Source organism: Hippoglossus hippoglossus, chromosome 22 (assembly GCF_009819705.1).
Source record: "Hippoglossus hippoglossus isolate fHipHip1 chromosome 22, fHipHip1.pri, whole genome shotgun sequence".
Lineage (NCBI taxonomy): Eukaryota > Metazoa > Chordata > Actinopteri > Pleuronectiformes > Pleuronectidae > Hippoglossus > Hippoglossus hippoglossus.
In genome coordinates, this window is record NC_047172.1 from 2485939 (window position 1) to 2504171 (window position 18233).

General features: G+C 42.7%; 1 protein-coding gene across 3 annotated transcripts; it reads left to right on the forward strand.

Annotated features, from left to right (window-relative positions):
• Positions 1-1665: 1665 nt before the first annotated feature.
• letm1 (leucine zipper-EF-hand containing transmembrane protein 1) lies at positions 1666-18053 on the forward strand. 3 transcript variants are annotated; one of them, XM_034577451.1, is made up of 15 exons: positions 1666-2228; positions 6739-6796; positions 7252-7738; positions 10102-10245; positions 10758-10895; positions 11209-11412; positions 11533-11652; positions 11844-11975; positions 12091-12249; positions 12404-12520; positions 14175-14309; positions 14627-14820; positions 16289-16306; positions 16880-17036; positions 17111-18053. In XM_034577451.1, the coding sequence occupies exons 1-15, from the start codon at positions 2150-2152 to the stop codon at positions 17261-17263; spliced, it is 2295 nt and encodes a 764-aa protein (XP_034433342.1). In that variant the 5' UTR covers positions 1666-2149; the 3' UTR covers positions 17264-18053. The 3 variants fall into 3 exon arrangements, with proteins under 3 accessions (XP_034433342.1, XP_034433343.1, XP_034433344.1); XM_034577452.1 differs by lacking the exon at positions 16289-16306 and having other exon boundaries at positions 1667-2228; XM_034577453.1 differs by lacking the exon at positions 16289-16306 and having other exon boundaries at positions 1667-2228; positions 16898-17036.
• Positions 18054-18233: the final 180 nt, after the last annotated feature.

An 18233-nucleotide genomic window follows, 5' to 3' on the forward strand; every position in this document is an offset into this window, starting at 1 on the left:
GGAGCGAAGCGAGGATCCAACCGGTCCGTTCAAAAAACCAACCGCAGGAAGTGAGTGACCCGGAGAGTCTTCATCACCTTCATCATCTTTAACATATTAATCATCATCTTCATCATATTTATCACCTTCATCATCTTCATCATTATCTTCATCACCTTCATCATCTTTAACATATTAATCATCATCTTCATCATATTTATCACCTTCATCATCTTCATCATTATCTTCATCACCTTCATCATATTTATCATCTTCATCACCGTCATCATTATCATCATCGTCTTCATCATTAACTTCATCACCTTCATCATCTTTATCATATGAATCATCATCTTCATCATATTTATCATCTTCATCATTATCCTCATCATCTTTATCATCATCTTCATCATATTCATCCTCTTTATTATCATCTTCATCCTCTTCATCTTTATCCTCTCACCTCTTCATCATCTTTATCATCTTCATCTCCATCTTCCTTATCATCTTCATCCTCTTCATCTTTATCCTCTCCCCTCTTCATCTTTATCTTCTTCATCCTCCGTGTTGTATATGGTTATTATTTGTTCATGCTAATCATTAAAGTTTTGAAATGATTATTTTTCTAATCAAAGTCTCAGTAAACACATTTAAAACATAAACATATGAAACAAAAGGTGTAAATATGAATGTAACCTCAGTGACCTTGTCTTGTTTCCTTGTATTTAATGATATTATAAATACTTCATAATAAACTCCACTGGAGAACAATATAAAACAATTAAGGACTTAAAACCGGATTTTGACAAAGGAACCTGGGGCTTCTCATGGTTTGGGGGGGCCCTCATGGTTTGGGGGGCCCCTCATGGTTTGGGGCCCCTGCGTAGTTGAGCATTTTGCCTGGAAACAATACAAATACCAGGTTCGATCCACAGTTACACACAGTGTGGACGGAAATACATCAGGTGCCGGTGAAACGTTTTCTGATTGATCATGTGATTGTTTAAAATAATAACACGATGATAACACGTCAAATGAAGAGTGGACAGTAAATTCAAACATGAACCTGCAGTACCAACAAAAGAAGCTAGGAGGTGTAAAACCTACTGGAACAACACAACCCCTATTTCCGGTAGTTACAAAAATATTACGAATGCATTAATAATAATAGATAATCAAAGTAATAAATAATTAAATAATAACAAAAGTCCATGTCCTTAATAAGACATTATTGAAGGATGTGGAACTGGGGACCCTGGAGGGTATTTTAAATAACAAGGGGTCAATTGATTAGAAGTTACTGTGATTTCTTCCCTACTATAGAGTTCATATCTGTGTTTTTTATTTTGCTGTAGAGTATAACAGTGTAATAGTATATATTTGCCTTACAAACTTTTTCCAAAACTAAGAATGTCATTGCAGTGATAACTTTGTGTCTGCATAATTCAATAAAGCATTTGAATAGAATTGAACTAAATGGAAAGAGACTTGAAGTAAAGTGAATTAAAGTAAAGGGAATTAAAGCAAAGTAAAGAAGAGTAAAGCAAATTAAAGTAAAGTAAAGTAAAGCGAAGTGACGTGACGTGATGGGACATGAATTGAAGTAAAGAAAATTGAATTGAACTCAAACGAACTTGCTTGAATTTGACATCATTTTACTTTATAAGCTCACCGGAAGTGTCTGGTTCCCCCTCACACCTCCGGTCGCTTCACAGAGGCACTGACAGCGGTGTGACGTCACTCCGGAGCCTAGACCCGGCTCGCTGTCACCGCGGAACAGAGAAGAACCTATGGGGAGGATCAAAGACGAGAACCAGAGGATCAAAGACGAGAACCAGAGGATCAAAGACGAGCGCCGGAGAACGACAGAGGAGAACCGTAGAACAATCATAGAACAATAACAGAACAATAACAGAACAATAACGGACAATCATACAACCACCCAACCACCGAGGAGACCCACAGAGGCATGTGATGACAAGGAGTCAGATCTCTCCGTGTTCACGTCCACCTTCCTCGTAGCCCGTTAATTCACCTCACGGGACCTCGGGAGCGTCGTAGCGGCTCAGCGGCGGCTCCTCTCCGGCCTCCAGCGCTCCAACACACCGGTGCTAAGTGGCTAACTAGCCTGTGAGTAAAGTGAAACCATTGAGGACAGAGAACCTCCCGCATGGCGTTAATCCTGCTCACCAGGTCCCGGGCGCCTTTGATGAAAACGTCCCGGTCTTTAAAGAACGAGTTCCGGAAAGGTAACTATGAGTTTGATGTGTTTTGTTTGTTGCTGTGGAGCTTTGTTTATTTTGATGACATTGAGCTAGCCTAGCTTCGGTGTTATTAGCATGCGGGGGTGTCATGTTTTCTCCGGTCAGTGGCTGTGTTGTTGTTTCCAGGAAGATGGTGACGGTTCCCAGCAGATAACTGGATGAAACGGAACCAAACCAGACCTGTCATTCAGTGTTTTAATCCATAAATCAATAACCAACCCGGGTCAATCAATGCTGCTGTCGGTCTGTCCGGGTTTAAGGTCATCATCCCGCATGAATCAGCGTTTTAAGGGCCTCACAGTTCTGAGAGGAGCACAACATGATTTGGGATTCAGGTTATCTGAGGACAGCCATCTTCTGTCCAGCCCCCCCCTCTCTGCTGCAGGATGCTTGTTGCCATGGGAACAGGTTTCCCTGTGTTCATTCAGCATCCCCGTCAGAGCAGTGGGTTTTAAACATGAATGAAGCTGAGCTCAGGCTCTGTCATGTGCACGTTTCTATTTAATTCATCACAATGTCAAAGTGAACTTTATTTGTCATTCAGACCATACAACAACAGGAAGTGCACAGCAGAACGGATTGGGCTTCTCCCATGTGCAAATATAAAAAGGCGAGTTCAGTTAACCCAACAAAAACAGACATAATAGACGAGACCCTATATATAAACATATATATCTGTGTTTATGGTTGCCGATATGAAAACGTTGTTTTACCGAATAAATAATGCATAAAAGATGTGTATTTATGTTTATATTCTACCTAAAGAATTACATAACATTTTAAATTACAGTTCTTTATATTTGGTTGTATTTGTGTCTGTTTTATTATTATTATTATTATATATATTATTTTAAATCTTTAATATATGGTTAAACTTAAATCATCGATTGGATGGTTGGATCATTGCAGTTACATTGAGTGACAGTAAATGTAAACTTGATCCTGGTGAATATTACTAAGGTGCTTGAGTGATGAAGATATGAGATGTGAGTTTATATATGAGCTGAATGCGTCTGTCTCTGTGTTCATCAGTTTTTCTCAGTCGTCTGTTTGGACAACGTTGTGAAATCATGAGCCGCGGCATAATGGTGATGCATTGTGGGAACTTTGTGCTTCTCCCTTACAAGCTTCTTCTGCTGACATTTGAACTCATTTTTGCTTCAATTAGATTGTTCCATCGATGGATTCATAGTAAAATCCAGATTTTCATAGTTGGGTTAATGGCACTTTAGGATTTTCTATATCAGTCACACTCTAGAATAATCATTACCTTAATGGCTGTAATCTTAAACCAAACTGCACTCATTCTATTAATGTCCACCCTCTTTTAAGAGAAGTGATTTTATTTTTAGTTGAACCATCTTTCGGCTGGTCTTTGCTCAAACAGATTGTGGCTCCAGAACAACTCGATATCCTGTATTTCCATATCACTGCATGTTCTTTATTAGCCTCGCACTTTACCTGTTATATAACCAGTGTAGATATGAAGGTGATACGTCTCTTTGCACTTTCATTGTTTGGTTTCTAGGTGTGTCATAGCCGCTCAGGGGCCGTGGAGATTAATGTCTCCGATTTCTTTCTCAGGAAATGTTTGTATTTGAGTTGGTGCATTATAGCTGTGCTTCTAAATAGATGATTGGCTCATGACGGGGATTTGTCCGTCAGACGGAGACCGTGCTCTTGGCTTTAGGCCCAGATTATCAGACAAATTGCTGTGCTTCCATGAAGAAAGGTCACTGCCTCTTATAACTCCACCTGAGTAAGACTGGAGTTAATTCTCTCATTACTTATTCAGCTGGAAGCAGTCATGATACAAGAGTCTCATGAAAAAACAGAAGCTGGAACATTTACATGATAATCAGTTAATGATAATCCTTGCTCTGATCGAGTAAAATTCAAAAACCCTCGACTCAGGTTGTGACCCTGACCAACCACGGCTGCTGTGACTCCTGAACATTGACCACCATGCCAATGGAAGCACAGCAGTCATCAAACAGGCTGTAGGTCAGTTGTAGTAAAGATAAGAGCGTTATCTAACACAGCATTAAAGAAATACGACAGAAACCTAGTTCCAGTTGTATCGGTGTGTGTGAAGGGGAATCTAGAACAACATATGGAGCAATATGTTTAAACACTGCAGCATTTACTGGTTTTATGTGGTTGGTGCAGCTGAGTCCTCTGTTGTTTGGACTCATTTCACACTGAAACGGCTGAAAACGTGAGTCTCAGTTGTCTGCACTAATCGTCAGTATGTCTGAGAGCTGAGTCCCAGGGGAAATGAAACTAAAATACCATATTTTACTGGATACAGCTGGAGATGCCTGATACCTCCTGATCTACGTACTCAGAAGGCTCGGCTGTACTCTTTGTCGTTCTGGATCTTACGCTAAGGACCATGTGTGACGGGAGGTGTCCAGTTGATAAACCGATTATGCAGCCCTACCAACTGTCCTGTTCTTGTCTTGCCTCCACGTCAGTCAGATTCAAACACGTGAGCCGACGCTGCTCATAAAACAAAGGGTAATTCACCTAAGATCCAGTATTTCGTTAGATTTTTGGCAATAAATTGAAAAGCAGCATGTTTTGTATGCAAGGCTGCTGCACCGATGTTGAAAAAGCTGAGGCTACAAGGAAATACTGATCTCAGGAGCACGTACAGGAACTGAGCGTCTCTGTGGTTATTTACTGCTCACAAGGTTAATGATGGGAGTTTTATTAGACTTCCATTTTAGTATTTTACTGCTGCACAGAGCCCTTTGAGCTGTGGGGTCACTCACAAGTTAGCTGTGGTTTCCAGAAGTCCAGCACGGCGTGGGGAGCATGACCTAGTTCTGACCCTCCATGACCAGACCTGGTTTATTCTGGGTCAAGATTAAGATCAAATCAAGTCCATTGCCATTGTAAAATAAGTCATATCGAATGTTCAGTAAGTTCAAGTTGACTTTTTCTGTCATTTATTCTCGTAAATGGCTGAAATTTTCAGTATTAATTTCACAGACGTGTTGATCAGAAGTTAGTTCAATACACGCTGTGGTTTCTTTACTTCAGGCTAATTGTTGACTTGTTCTCGAGTGGAAGATGACAAAAATACCAAGTTCCACAGAGAACTGGAAAGGCGGCATTTATCAGTGACTACAGGTTGTAGTTGCTTTACTTTTACTGAAATCACTGTGAGGACGAAGCAGTTTTAGTTTTGCATGAATGAGGTTTTATGCATTCCACAATAATCCATGAGCACATTACCGATTACACAGAAATGAAAGTCATGTCATGTTTACTTTTCATTTAAAGTAAAGTCCCTGTGTGTAAAACAACAAACACATTGTAGAAATGTCACACAGATTACTTTCGTAATTTTATATATCTGTTCTCTGCCACATTTTCATACCATAACATTCTGTTATATTTGTTATTAAAATTATTTCAACAAACATGCTGACAAAATGTAAATCGTAGTTCCGCCAAAATGAGAAACCTAGTGTAGCATAACTTGGACTGAAAGTGGTTTGAGCATGAAACCAATACTCAAACCCCGGGGGGGGGGGGGTGAATTCACAGAGGAAACCCAGTGTGTAGATGTGTGTAGATGTGTGTAGATGTGTGTAGATGTGTGTACAGTGCAGGAGAACAGTACAGGTCAGGGTCAGGTAATCTGCTGTAGTTCCAGGGATTTCTCTCTGTGCTGCAGTGGCTTCTGCCACAAAGGTGACTCTGTTCCAGTAAAGTCTGTGTCGTACTGGCTGCCGGCCACAGCCTGACATGTTCGACCAGGCCTTACTGGATTTACTCCAGCCGGCCATGTGAGGGCCAGAGGAAGGGTGTGGTTACGTCATCTGCTCTCTGATGATTGGCCTGAAGGGTCTCACCACCCCGCCCTCTCTCCGCATGTGCACACTTCGCCCTGACGGGGGCCTCTGGGGCTTTGGAGCCCCACCGTGGGCCTCACTCAGGAAGGGTGGGGGTGTTATGGCCACTGAGGCACAGATACTCTCACAGAAACAATACACTGAATTTATTCTATGGACACGTGAACGACACAGAGTCATTTTAAACATTAGCAAGTTGTAAAAATAACCTGAAGTTCCAGAGATTTGCATGCTAAGAAGTGATAAAGCTACAGAACTCATGAAGCCGGAGAAACGGTGAAAAAGATTAATCAAGATCTATTTTCTACGACAGCAGCAGGGGCTGTATTCTTTTATCATTATTACATAATCACACAGAGTTATAGTTCGGTCATTGAACTCAGAAATAAAATGACATTAAAGAATCAGACCAGACGAGGCCTGTGGATATCTGCTGCTGTTTGATCTGCTCGTCTACTCATCAGCAGCACTTCATGGAATTCCTGAGTAGTCTCTATGTGTGTATATGTGTGTATATGTGTGTATATGTGTGTATATGTGTGTATATGTGTGTATGTGTGTGTATATGTGTGTATATGTGTGTATATGTGTAAACTCTTCCCCTCATATTCTTGTTTCCTTCTTTGCAGGGGCACTTCAAGATGGTGCCTGTTTCAGCTGCACAGCCCTCAGACTCTCCAGTCCGATGTAAGTCGAATAATCACGAGGATTAAACAGAACATCTGAAAACAACTCTTACAATATAAAAACTTCAGTGAAGAACATTTAAACATTTTAAGACGGAAATTCAGTTTCACCGATATTTAAAGATTTGAGGTTTCTGGGTGTTTTTATGTTCGTAAGTGGACTCGGCTCAGACCTGCTTGAGGTTTTGAGCTTAAATGTTAGTTTATTATCTTTTGACATTTATTTCTGAGATTTGACTTGTGCTTCCGTAGCCACATGGATGCTAACATGGTTTTTTTGGATGCTATTTTATGTTCAATCAAACCCAAATTCACATTTCTGTGTTGTGTTTTCATTGTATTACTTTTGGCAAAAATGTTCCAGTAGAGTTTGTTTTGTCCAAAGCCGTCACTGTTTTGTTTAAAGTAGAACTTGTGATTTTCCTTTCTGATGTCCTCACCCTGTTGTTTCCTTAGACTTGATGGGCGACTCGGCAGTTTGACCCAGGTCTCTTCATTCGGTCCTTTCCTCCCTGGGTCAGATGGAAGTGTGGGCCCCTGCCAGAGCTTGGACTCACTGCGGCACTACTGCGCTCTTGTGCCGGGGGCCTCCCCCTCAATACACCCTGCGATCACAACAGGGGCCCAGTGGTCGATAGTGCGGCAGCAGGACATCTCCGGAGTCAGGTGGATACACACTTCGAGGAGGAGATGGGACGATTCGAAGGTGGAGAAGTCACTGCGTTCGATAAAGGACAAGAAGAAGCTGGAGGAGGGAGGGCCGGTGTACAGTCCCACGCTGGATGCAGAACGTGTGAGAAGGACGGTCCGACAGTGGGTCGTGGATGAAGTCAAGCACTACTACCACGGCTTCAGGCTGCTGTGGATCGACACCACCATTGCTGGGCGATTGCTGTGGATGGTGTTGAACGGAAACGTCCTGTCCCGACGCGAGAGGAGACAGGTGAGGCCTGCAGGCAGGAAACGTGGAGGAAGTTGTGAAGCTTTTCTCTGGAGACCAAATCTGTTCAGATGATTTGTTACTTAAAGGGAATTACAGGACATTTTATTTGAGCAGAAATGGGAAAACTGACCCACCAGCCACTGGGTAAGGAAAGACGTGTTTCCACTATGACTCAGAGTTTACACTGTGCGCAACCAGCATGAGTGTAGACTTCAGGAATGACGGAGTCGGACAGCTCAGACATCTTGTTCTGTAATGTTTAATCCACAGCTTCTCAAACCTAAAGGGATCAATTATAGAAATTGGCGGTGTTGACTCACCAGGCGCTCGCTGCTGCTCTGCTGCCTGATTAAAGCTCTTGAGGTTGATGCTTTTACGTGTGGCCGCTTTGATTAGAAAGGTCCTCAGTTAACTTCGCCCAGTTTGTGTTGTATCGGCTGCGGTGGTTTACAACAGCAACGCTTTTAGTAGAAAAACAATCACAGCTTTTAGTTTTTCTGAGCGACTGATGATGATACAGCAGCTGTTTGATTGAATACCCTAAAATATGATACAAACTTAACTTGACTGAAATGTGTTGAAATAGTAAAACTGATAGAAACATGGTTTAACGATCGCTAATTTAAACCAGATGCAGAGTAAACACAGCAGTGAAGTAAACAAGTAGAATAAACATCGTTTCCATGACGGACTCTTCTCGTCTTCTTTGACAAAACCTGCTACTTGCTCTGAATTCACGGCAGCCGCTCGTCCCACATTCAGGGCCGAGCTGTCTGGATGGAGGCCCAGTGCTCGCTGCAGTAATCGGATGCAGGCGCTGGCACACATCAGGTGTCGTTTCAGGGCAGGTGAGCCGGTCAGCTCGGGTCACACTTACTTACTGCTGCCCGGTTCCTGTGCGGTACAGGATGCGACAGACTTAGTGGAAAAGATTGTGAACGCTCTGCGTCAGGTTGACTTCGCCTCTGCTCATTTCTGGATGGTGGGAGGAAGTGGAGACACATCGTCCATCTTTATTTACAGTCTTTGCTTCGATGCAAAACCAAAAACCTAAATGACCATAATTAACGTTTTGACTGTGTTTAATTGTTATTCTGATCATTTGCAGGATTTTGCAAAAGTCCAGAGTGTGTACAATTTGGAGCAGATCCAAATAGAAATCTGAATCTAGTGAATTTAAATCTGGTTTCACAATGGGACTGTGCTCTGTGAGTGCCATCGTAGTTTTAACTATTTACTTGGAATCCTTCATAATTTTTGTGCTCAAACAATATTATAACTTCACAAAATGGTTCTATTGAAAGACAGGAAACGATTTAATTAACTTATTTACGATACATCAATGTTCCGTGTGGCTATGCTAAAGAAACAGAGGGAATTAAGGCTCGGTGCTGTGCTAACTAATAGCTGCTGGTCAGTGCTGATGATGACCACGGACTGCTCCCCCCCCCCCCCCTCCTCTGCATTAAACCCACACCACCGTCCCATCTGCACCTTTTCAAATGCAGCTGACTCCCTTGGAGCGCATGTCCCGAGCCCATCTACAGCCCATTCATCAAGCCCGGACTGGCTTTGCCTCCTTAATCTCCCCCTTTCATATTCACTTACAATACTCAGGCCTCCGTTTAAGGCTCCTTCCATTTGAATCCTGTCACCCCCTCCGCCCTGCTTTGATGGTGGAACTCTGGGAGATGATATACATGTCAATGGAACCGCGGACAAAGGCCTTTTCACTCAGGCTGGCCCTAAATCCTTCACCCTACTGGTCCACCGACATGCAGGTGGAAAGGGCCGAGAAAGGAGGACTGGTGCTTTGGAACTTCTCCCCTCAGCGCTGGTTTCTGTAAACGGTTGGTTGGGATTGTGTTGACGGTGAGTGAGCCACAGTCGGACAGCTGTACAATGAAGAAGACCAGTGTCCGCGTGCTCCGTCCACACTCGGAGGATTGTTCAGGTCCACGCTGAACAAATGTACTTCCTGTTGGCTCGAGTGGACGTTTAAAAAAAAAAAAAAAAATGAAATCGTCACTTTGGTTTTCAGCTCCATGCAAATAAACGCACCGGTGAATTGGGAGGTTTCTGCTGCTGGGGGAGTTAAACTGCTGAGTGTGGAAACTGTTATTAGAGGAGCTGATTGTGCCAAGAGACAAAAGTCCAGGCAGACGTCATCACAGCTTCCTCTGGGGACACTGCTCCCTGGTGGAGGCACGCACACGCTACAGCCTGCTGGAGACATAAGGGCCCTAAATGTTCAAATCAACCATATTCACTGTATAATCACAAGCAGACACTTACTTAGATTGGGCTCAAGGTTGTCATGTGTGATCTCGTCCTCATGCCGGTTTTCTGCACTTTCTCCTCAGTTTCTCAGAACGTGTGCGGACGTCTTCAGACTTCTTCCCTTCCTGGTCTTCATCATCGTCCCCTTCATGGAGTTCCTGCTCCCCGTGGCTCTGAAACTCTTCCCCAACATGTTGCCGTCCACCTTTGAGACACAGTCAAAGAAGGTAAAGAAACTCAGGCTCAAGATGAATGAGACTATAACTATTATTTTCAGTGTGATTTGAGACACAGTTTACTATAAAAAAAACAAATAAATCTAATACTCACATTTAAAAAAATTAAAACCTAAGACTTATTATATTATAGTTGTTTCCTGACTAAATGAATATTAGTGTCCCACACACCGTAGGATCAGGGACACTGTACATGTGTTCACCGTTAAATAAGAAGATAAAATTAAAATCTTTATCCCTCTCGTGAACCTTCACCTGAGATCCTGATGAGGTGATCAGAGCACTGTCTCTCCCTGACAGCAGTTAATCCTAATTACAGCCTAATCCAGAGCACAACAGGATCCCTGACCTGTTCCACACTCCTAATGTTGGACATGCTCATAATCAATGCAACGTAAATATCCTCGTTGGTAGAATAATCATTTGTAATGACGCATAAAGGATCAAGCTACACTGTGAGACATGGTACTGACAGTATAGTACATGTCCTAAATTGTTTTCAGGAGGAGAGGTTGAAAAAGGAGCTGAGGGTCAAACTGGAGATGGCCAAGTTCTTGCAGGACACCATCGAGGAGATCGCCCTGAGGAACAAGGCGGCCCAGGGCAACGTGACGGAGGAGTTCTCCACCTTCTTCCAGAAGGTTGGTGTCACTGTTGGTTCAGACCAGAGAGAGAATGGGCTCAGTGCTGCCCCCTGGTAGTGGAAACAGTACAATGTCGCTTGTTGGTTGGTCTGGTGTGGTGTGTATATACATATATGCTGAATGATATATAGATAAGTCAAAATGGCTGTAATATGAATTATAAATGTAAGATTCAGTTTTTATGTAGTTTTGAGGATTGAAATGACCAAATGTCTCCTGAATCTGGACAAACACAGCGACAGTTTAAGTCTTAATTTGAAGATTCTCCTCAGATGTGATCTACAAGTCTCAACTTTCTTCATCTCTGTAGATCCGTGACTCCGGTGAACGTCCCAGTAATGAGCAGATCATAAAGTTCTCCAAGCTGTTTGAGGATGAGCTGACTCTGGACAACCTGACCCGGCCTCAGCTGGTGGCTCTCTGCCGCCTCCTGGAGCTCCAGTCCATCGGGACCAACAACTTCCTCCGCTTCCAGCTCATCATGAAGCTGAGGGCCATCCGTGCAGACGACAAGGTACCAGGCTGTTTCCTTCCTGAACCTAATACGTTTCCTCTGTAAAAGCAGAACTTGGTCTGTGTCAATGGAAGTGAATTATGAAAAACTCTGTGTGACCCCTGTGCTCTGTTTGTGCAGCTCATAGCTGATGAAGGAGTGGAGAGTCTGAACGTGAACGAGGTGCAGGCGGCCTGTCGCGTCAGAGGGATGAGATCTCTCGGAGTCACAGAAGATCGACTGAGAGAGCAACTCATCCAGGTAACGACAACGTCCAGAGACGGACGACGGGTTTGACTGTCTGCTTCACATTCCACCGTTTGTTCTTCTCTTTGGAATGGGGAAAAAACATGCAAAATAAAATCGGGTTATTGAGACTTTAACGATGAAGGTGACTTGTGTTTAAAGAGGTTTTATTCATCTGTTGACTCTCACCTCTGTGTTGTTTGAAGTGGTTGGACCTGCATCTGAACCAGCAGATCCCCACCTCTCTGCTGCTGCTGTCTCGAGCCATGTTCCTGCCCGACACGCTGTCTCCTGCCGACCAGCTGAAGACCACGCTGCAGACGCTGCCCGACATTGTGGTATGTGAACACGACTTATACTCGTAATGAGTGTTTCGTTTCAGTTTTTACAAAGGCCAGAACTTGATAAAACGAGTGGCTACGCTCATTCGTCACTTCACTCGCTCCTCTCCAGACGAAGGAGGCCCAGTTGAAGGTGGCAGAGATGGAGCTCTCCAAAGTCGACAATAAGACCAAAGTGGAGACGATGCTGCAGGAGGAGGCGGTCATACGCCAGGACAACAAGGACCGTCAGATGGAGAGGTTGGCTGATGCTGCAGAGAAGGTTGCCAGGGTAATGACGCTGCACGTATTTTATTTCCTGGATTAAAGCCTCGGGAGCACGTCCGTGTTATCGTACAGATCATACGTCTTGTACATTTGCTTTATTCGCCCCCGTTGTTCTTTGTTTGCCTGACGAGTTGCTCCGTCACTCTCTCGTGCTGCAGGGGGAGCTGGAGATGGAGGCAGAGCGGAGCAAGGCAGCGGCAGCAATGTCCAAGGCTGACCTGGCCGCTCACTCAGAGATCCTGAGGGACACAGCGCCTGTCATAGAGGCAATCAAGGTAACATCTCTACACGTACTGCTGGTGATTGTAAAACACTGGACATGTTTTTTATATTTCACACAACATTTAGCAGCTATTTCAAAATTAAATCTCATGGATTCCGGTAAAACTCTACTTTACCTTTGGCAGTGTCAACATTTTAAAACGAAATGACTAAAGCAACAAACACTGATTAAACACAGAAGAACATACACAGACACACACATATCAATAAGTAATAAATAAATGACGTAGCACATGGAGGGTATAAATGATCAGTAAAACAATATGACGACGCAGGCGTATCAAGCAGAAGATCATAAATGCTAAAACTACACACACATACACAAAACTATTAGTGAAATTAGACAAAATAACACAAGAAAAAGAAGTATAAGAAAATATAAGTTCTGTATTTGATATTCTTTGGGTTAAATTGCGATTTACAGACACAGGAAGCCCAATTCTCCCTTACAGGTAGTTAATGTATTAAAATATTCAACAAATAATATTTTTGGGTAAGATGTAATAGTGACGTCAGAGGATGATAAGACTGTCGGCTCTGTATCTTTGTGAAAAACCCTGAAATGTGATCGCGTGTCTCATTTACTAAGTAATTTATTTATCTCTCCGTCACTTCTTTGTCTTCCGTACTGCACAGTTTGAACAGTGGCAGACTTTCCTGTGCTTCCAGGTCAGGTTCAATGTTGTCTCCTCCCAAATGACCCTCACACCAGTTTATCCCTTCAAACACAGTTTCCCCCGTCTTCCTCTGAGCAGACACAGATGTGGGTTAAACAGCACTTGCACGTAAATTATGGCATTTAGTTTCTTTTGCCCTTTTCAATAACTGTTTGATCTCACGTTCAGAAGGATTGAAAACTGAATGAAAGGATTTGAACCCGAAATACAAGCTTTTAAGCACGAGATGGTGACGTCAGCCAGAGGAGAGTTGTCTTTGGAAAGCAGAGCAGGAGAAAATGAGGCAAGGGCCGACCACAAATGTTCATATTCAGCTTTCTGTGTTCTGAAGTGGGTTGAAAAACAGAGAAGGTAAATTACAGAACAGAAAACCTACAGATCCCAGATGAGTTAAACCTACTGGGATTAAATCTTTGTAATTTATACCTAAAATACAACTTCTGTCTTTCTTCCATGTGGACAAGCCAGGGTCAGATTTGTTTTTATTGTAGTAAACCTCACTCCTCTGGTTAAACAAATACTACATATGGCTTGTGACCTCTGTTCGACCCACATCTGTATGGACTCTTCTGATCCTTGTCAATCCTCCCAGGCAGCGATACTGACCCAGGTTCAACCCCCCCCCCCCCCCCCCCCCCCCCCCCCCGTCTAACAACCTTTGTAGCTCCACAGAGTTCCTTCCATGTTGTTGGGTCATGGGGAGTTTCCCACTTTCCTCTCCAACCTTCCTCCTTTTATCCATCCTGTGTGTTTAGGTTGTTCTTATGTGGGTTCATATGAAACCAACATGTGGCTCTTGTTAAGAGAATACGCATTGTGACCTATTTCAATGTAACTGGGTTGTGTAGTGTAAAGGAAAACATGAACATAAGCCTCTGTGTTTATCGTTGTCTTCATCTTTTGTCTTTATAACAATTTTAATCCAAGTGGTGGATAATCAAATATTTGGGATTGTATGTTTATCTTTCAGGACGAGGAGATCACCAAAGAGGAGATTGACATGTTGGGCGACGCCTGCTCAAAGCTGAAGGAGCAGAGGAGGCTGTTGACTCTGGAGAAAGAGGAGCTGGAGGAGCTGAAGGATGACGTCCAAGAATACAACGAGGTGCCTTTTTCTCACAGGAGTTACTGTAGAGACGAGCTTTACATTCGAATCAAAGGTTTCTCTTCAGCCGATCTCAGGGAAACTCAGAGCAGCAGCAGGCAGGGCATGACGTGTAACTTCTGCAGTGGAAAGATCAGGGTTATTGTTTACAGCTCATTGAAGATGGTGGGTGAAGAAGCTACTCTCCGCCAGAATGTTTATTTATTTGTCGTTCAGCGCCTCACACATGTATAGCTCCTAATTTTCATCCTGATTTACACTTCCTGTTTGTGTAAAAGTTCTGCATTTCATCTATGTTCTCGTCGTGCGTTCTCCAGGATCTGGAGGAAATAAAGATGGAGCTCTTTAAGAGCGGCCAGGAGAAGACGGTGGAGGAGTCCAAGGCGAGCCAGCGCCTGACGAAGAGAGTGAACCGAATGATCGGCCGCATCGGCCACATCATCGTGGAGCTGGAGAAGGACAAGGTCATCCTGGACGGACGGGTGGAGAGTGGAAGCACCCCACCTGTTGGGTAAGAGCTGAACTGCAACTGAAGCACAATGTAGGGATGGCAGCGAGAAGCCTGAGCAGATTCCTCTGATTTCCACAACCGGAGGCATTTCGATGGGTTCATCCTTCAAAGGAATAGTTCAGTATTGTTCGATATTCTTTCTCAGCGTGAGACAAGAAGATCGATGTCAAACTCATGTATGCGAGTTCTCCAGTGAACTCCTATGACGTTGATACATCCATACATAACTTTATATTTTATACTTTAACCTAAAACCTCATTATAAAGAACTGTTCATGAAGAGAAAATACAGATGCAGCCAAATATAATGAATTTTAATTAAGAAAATGGATATATCTTTACATAAAAGCTGCATTGTTTATTCTCATATCTGCAAACAGATACAGAAAGACAGTACATCAGTCAGGCTCTATAATATTTAATAAATATATCTCTCTCTCTAATACATTTGATAAGATTGTCATCAGTCTCATTATCTCACATTTGGAAAGAAAACCATTTCCCTCGATGTTGAACTGTTCCTTTCAGAACAAAGCTTTGCTGTGTCTCACGGCTTTTGCATCATTTCACCAGCGATGGTGTTTGTGTCTGTGAAGAACATGAACTCTGTGTTACCATCCGTCCTGAGAGATCCAATCACACGTGTCCAAGTTCGTCTGGTCAAACCTGGCGTCAGAATGCGTCTCCTGTGATTGGATCTCACTTCATGACCCGTTACTTGTGTTCCTGAAGAGCAAATACTGTTGTTTTTAGCCAATCGGTGTTAACAGATAATGGAGAGAGGCAGAGCGAGCGGAGCTGTCGGGGGCTGTGTGGATCGATATGTGTAACTTCGAAAGCTTAGAATATGTCGATATGTGGCGGTCAGTGTTAATGTTGTGGCTGCGGCTGCAAATAGATCAATGTTTGGGCTCTGAGAAGTGTAGCAGGTCAGAGGGCGTCAGCGGAGTCGGCCTTTAACATGACCCGGGAGGGATCAACCACAGAATATGACCACATGACCTCCTCTGAATGTGGTGTGAGGGATCAGATCTCTGGACTTAGAGCGGACCTCTAGTGATCGGATCCCTCAGGACGGATGTTAATACCAAGTCTGAACAGAGTGAACGATGAAAAGGCAGCTGTTTGATGCAGCGGTGTAAACAGAGCGTTTTGTAGCTTCTCTCCAAACGTTGCCTGTGCATCACTTTCTCTGCTTGACAAAAAAAAACGGTTTATCTTTAAATTCTTGTGGATTGAGAATTTGATTTTGTGCTTTTCAGTCTTTATATATATTTTTGGTATCAATCATCATCTGTTGTCATCTGTTGTCATCTTCCTCATCTTCCTCATCATCATTACCTTCATTGTAAAATGGTGGTGGAGATAAAACAAGGAACAAAAAGGTTTCCCAGAAAAAAAACAAAAAACAAAAAAGATAATTGTTTTAGTTTTAAAACCAAATCCTAATTTATTTGACATTCTACAGATTATTCTTTGCCACAAGGTAAGAGTTTGTGGTGAACCACCATTCGCTTGCTTCCCGTGTGCTGACCTTGTAATAAGGTTGTTGCCCATCAGCTGCTGGAATCACTGCTTATCCATAGCTTCCATTTCTCCTCCCTACATCAAGGTGCTGCCAACAGTTCTTATCCCTTAATGAATAACATCACCTTGAATAGAAGTATCTGCTTGATTTGATTTATTGACAATGTATTAACATCTGTGACCCTTTTTGAGCTCAAAGTATTATGAGTTCTGTGTAAATTCAGATTTATAAATGCAACCATAACACAAACTGATTCTTGCTATTTGAAGCTGCACACACCTGCTTTAAATACAATATATATGTTTAAAATAATATATATGTATCAGCTTTGAAAACAAATCAGTGAAATTGAAAGTGTGCTGCACTGCATTTCAGCCTGATTTTAATGTTTGGCCTAAATTGAACCTGTTGTGAATTTAAAAATCAGTTTGATTGGTGTGATCTGGGAACCTCGCGTGCAGCATGTTGACCTCGGACTTCTCCACCGCATTTTACGTCCGGTCAAATCTTTTAACCGTTTCCTGTATGCAGTCTGTTCTACACCCTCAGGGAGAACCTCATCAGCATCGACGAGCTGATCAACATCATGCGGCAGATCCAGAACATTCCGGAGCACAAGCTGCAGAGCATCGCCGAGGCCCTGGACGACAACAAGGACGGGAAGATCGACATCGACGACGTCATTAAAGTGCGTCGACTGTAAATGAGGCTTTACTGGTAACCTCATGGTGGAGTTTAGAACTAAGTCTTTCTGTGCCTCAGGTGGTGGAGCTGATCGACAAGGAGGACATCGACATCTCCACCTCTCAGGTGACCGACATCATGGTGATGCTGCAGAAGGAGGACAAGCTGGTGGAGAAGGAAAAGGCCAAAGAGAAGGTGGAGAAGGAGCAGGCAGCCACGCTCAACAACTAATTTCAGTTTCCACAAAAGAGAGACTTGTGAAAAATGATGTTGAGACGATTGGGGGTGATCCCCGGTCAAACCCTGGACACCAGGTGGATCTGGACCAGTCGAGAGAAAGAGTCACAAGGTAACAGCTGACTTCTAAAAAGGTCTTTTCACCATAAATTGAGCTCCTGCTAAAATGTCTAAAAATGTAAAAAGAAGGCGTTTTAAATTTATGAACCGAGGGAACAGAATGACATGACACCACAGTTGTTCTCCAAACATTAAAGGAAGGAAATGATCAAAAGTCATGTGTGTATATATATATATATATATATTCTAAGATAAAGATATTACTTCGATATTGGAATATTTTACCCCCTAAAACCGGCCCCAGAAACACTGCATTAGTCGGGCTTTAATATATGAACTAAACTTTGTGGTGGACCGTCTTGCCTTTCATTTCACTCATGTCATCAGCACAGAGAAATGAGACGAGCTCATTTCTAAAGTTTGCACAGTAAAAATCATTGTCGTCATTCCACTCAGTTTATTCCCTTATTGATTTTGTTCATCCATCATAATCCTGTGTTGTAACCTGTTGTTTTCTCTGAATTGTACATGGACAGGCAGATTGTTGCTGGATATACGATGTTTAAATGGTGGCTGCAACCAAAGACCTCTTTAGATGCGACATCCAAATATATTAAAGTTCATTCACAAACATCAAATTATAGGCGTAAGCTAAAGTAATTAAAGTAAAAAATGCTAATTATCCATTTTAAGAATAAGTAGCTGGAGGTTTCATCATTCCCTCCAAAATAAGGTGTTGAAGTTTTGTCTACAAAAAGCCAAGGACTGAAGTTAGAAACAACCACATCAATGATAAAAAATGACTGTACTGTAATTTCTTTTGAATTTGTACTTATGACGTGATGATATTTTGTCTGAGCTCTTCGTGTTTAGTCCTGTGTTCCACGTTAAGCTCTTTAAAATG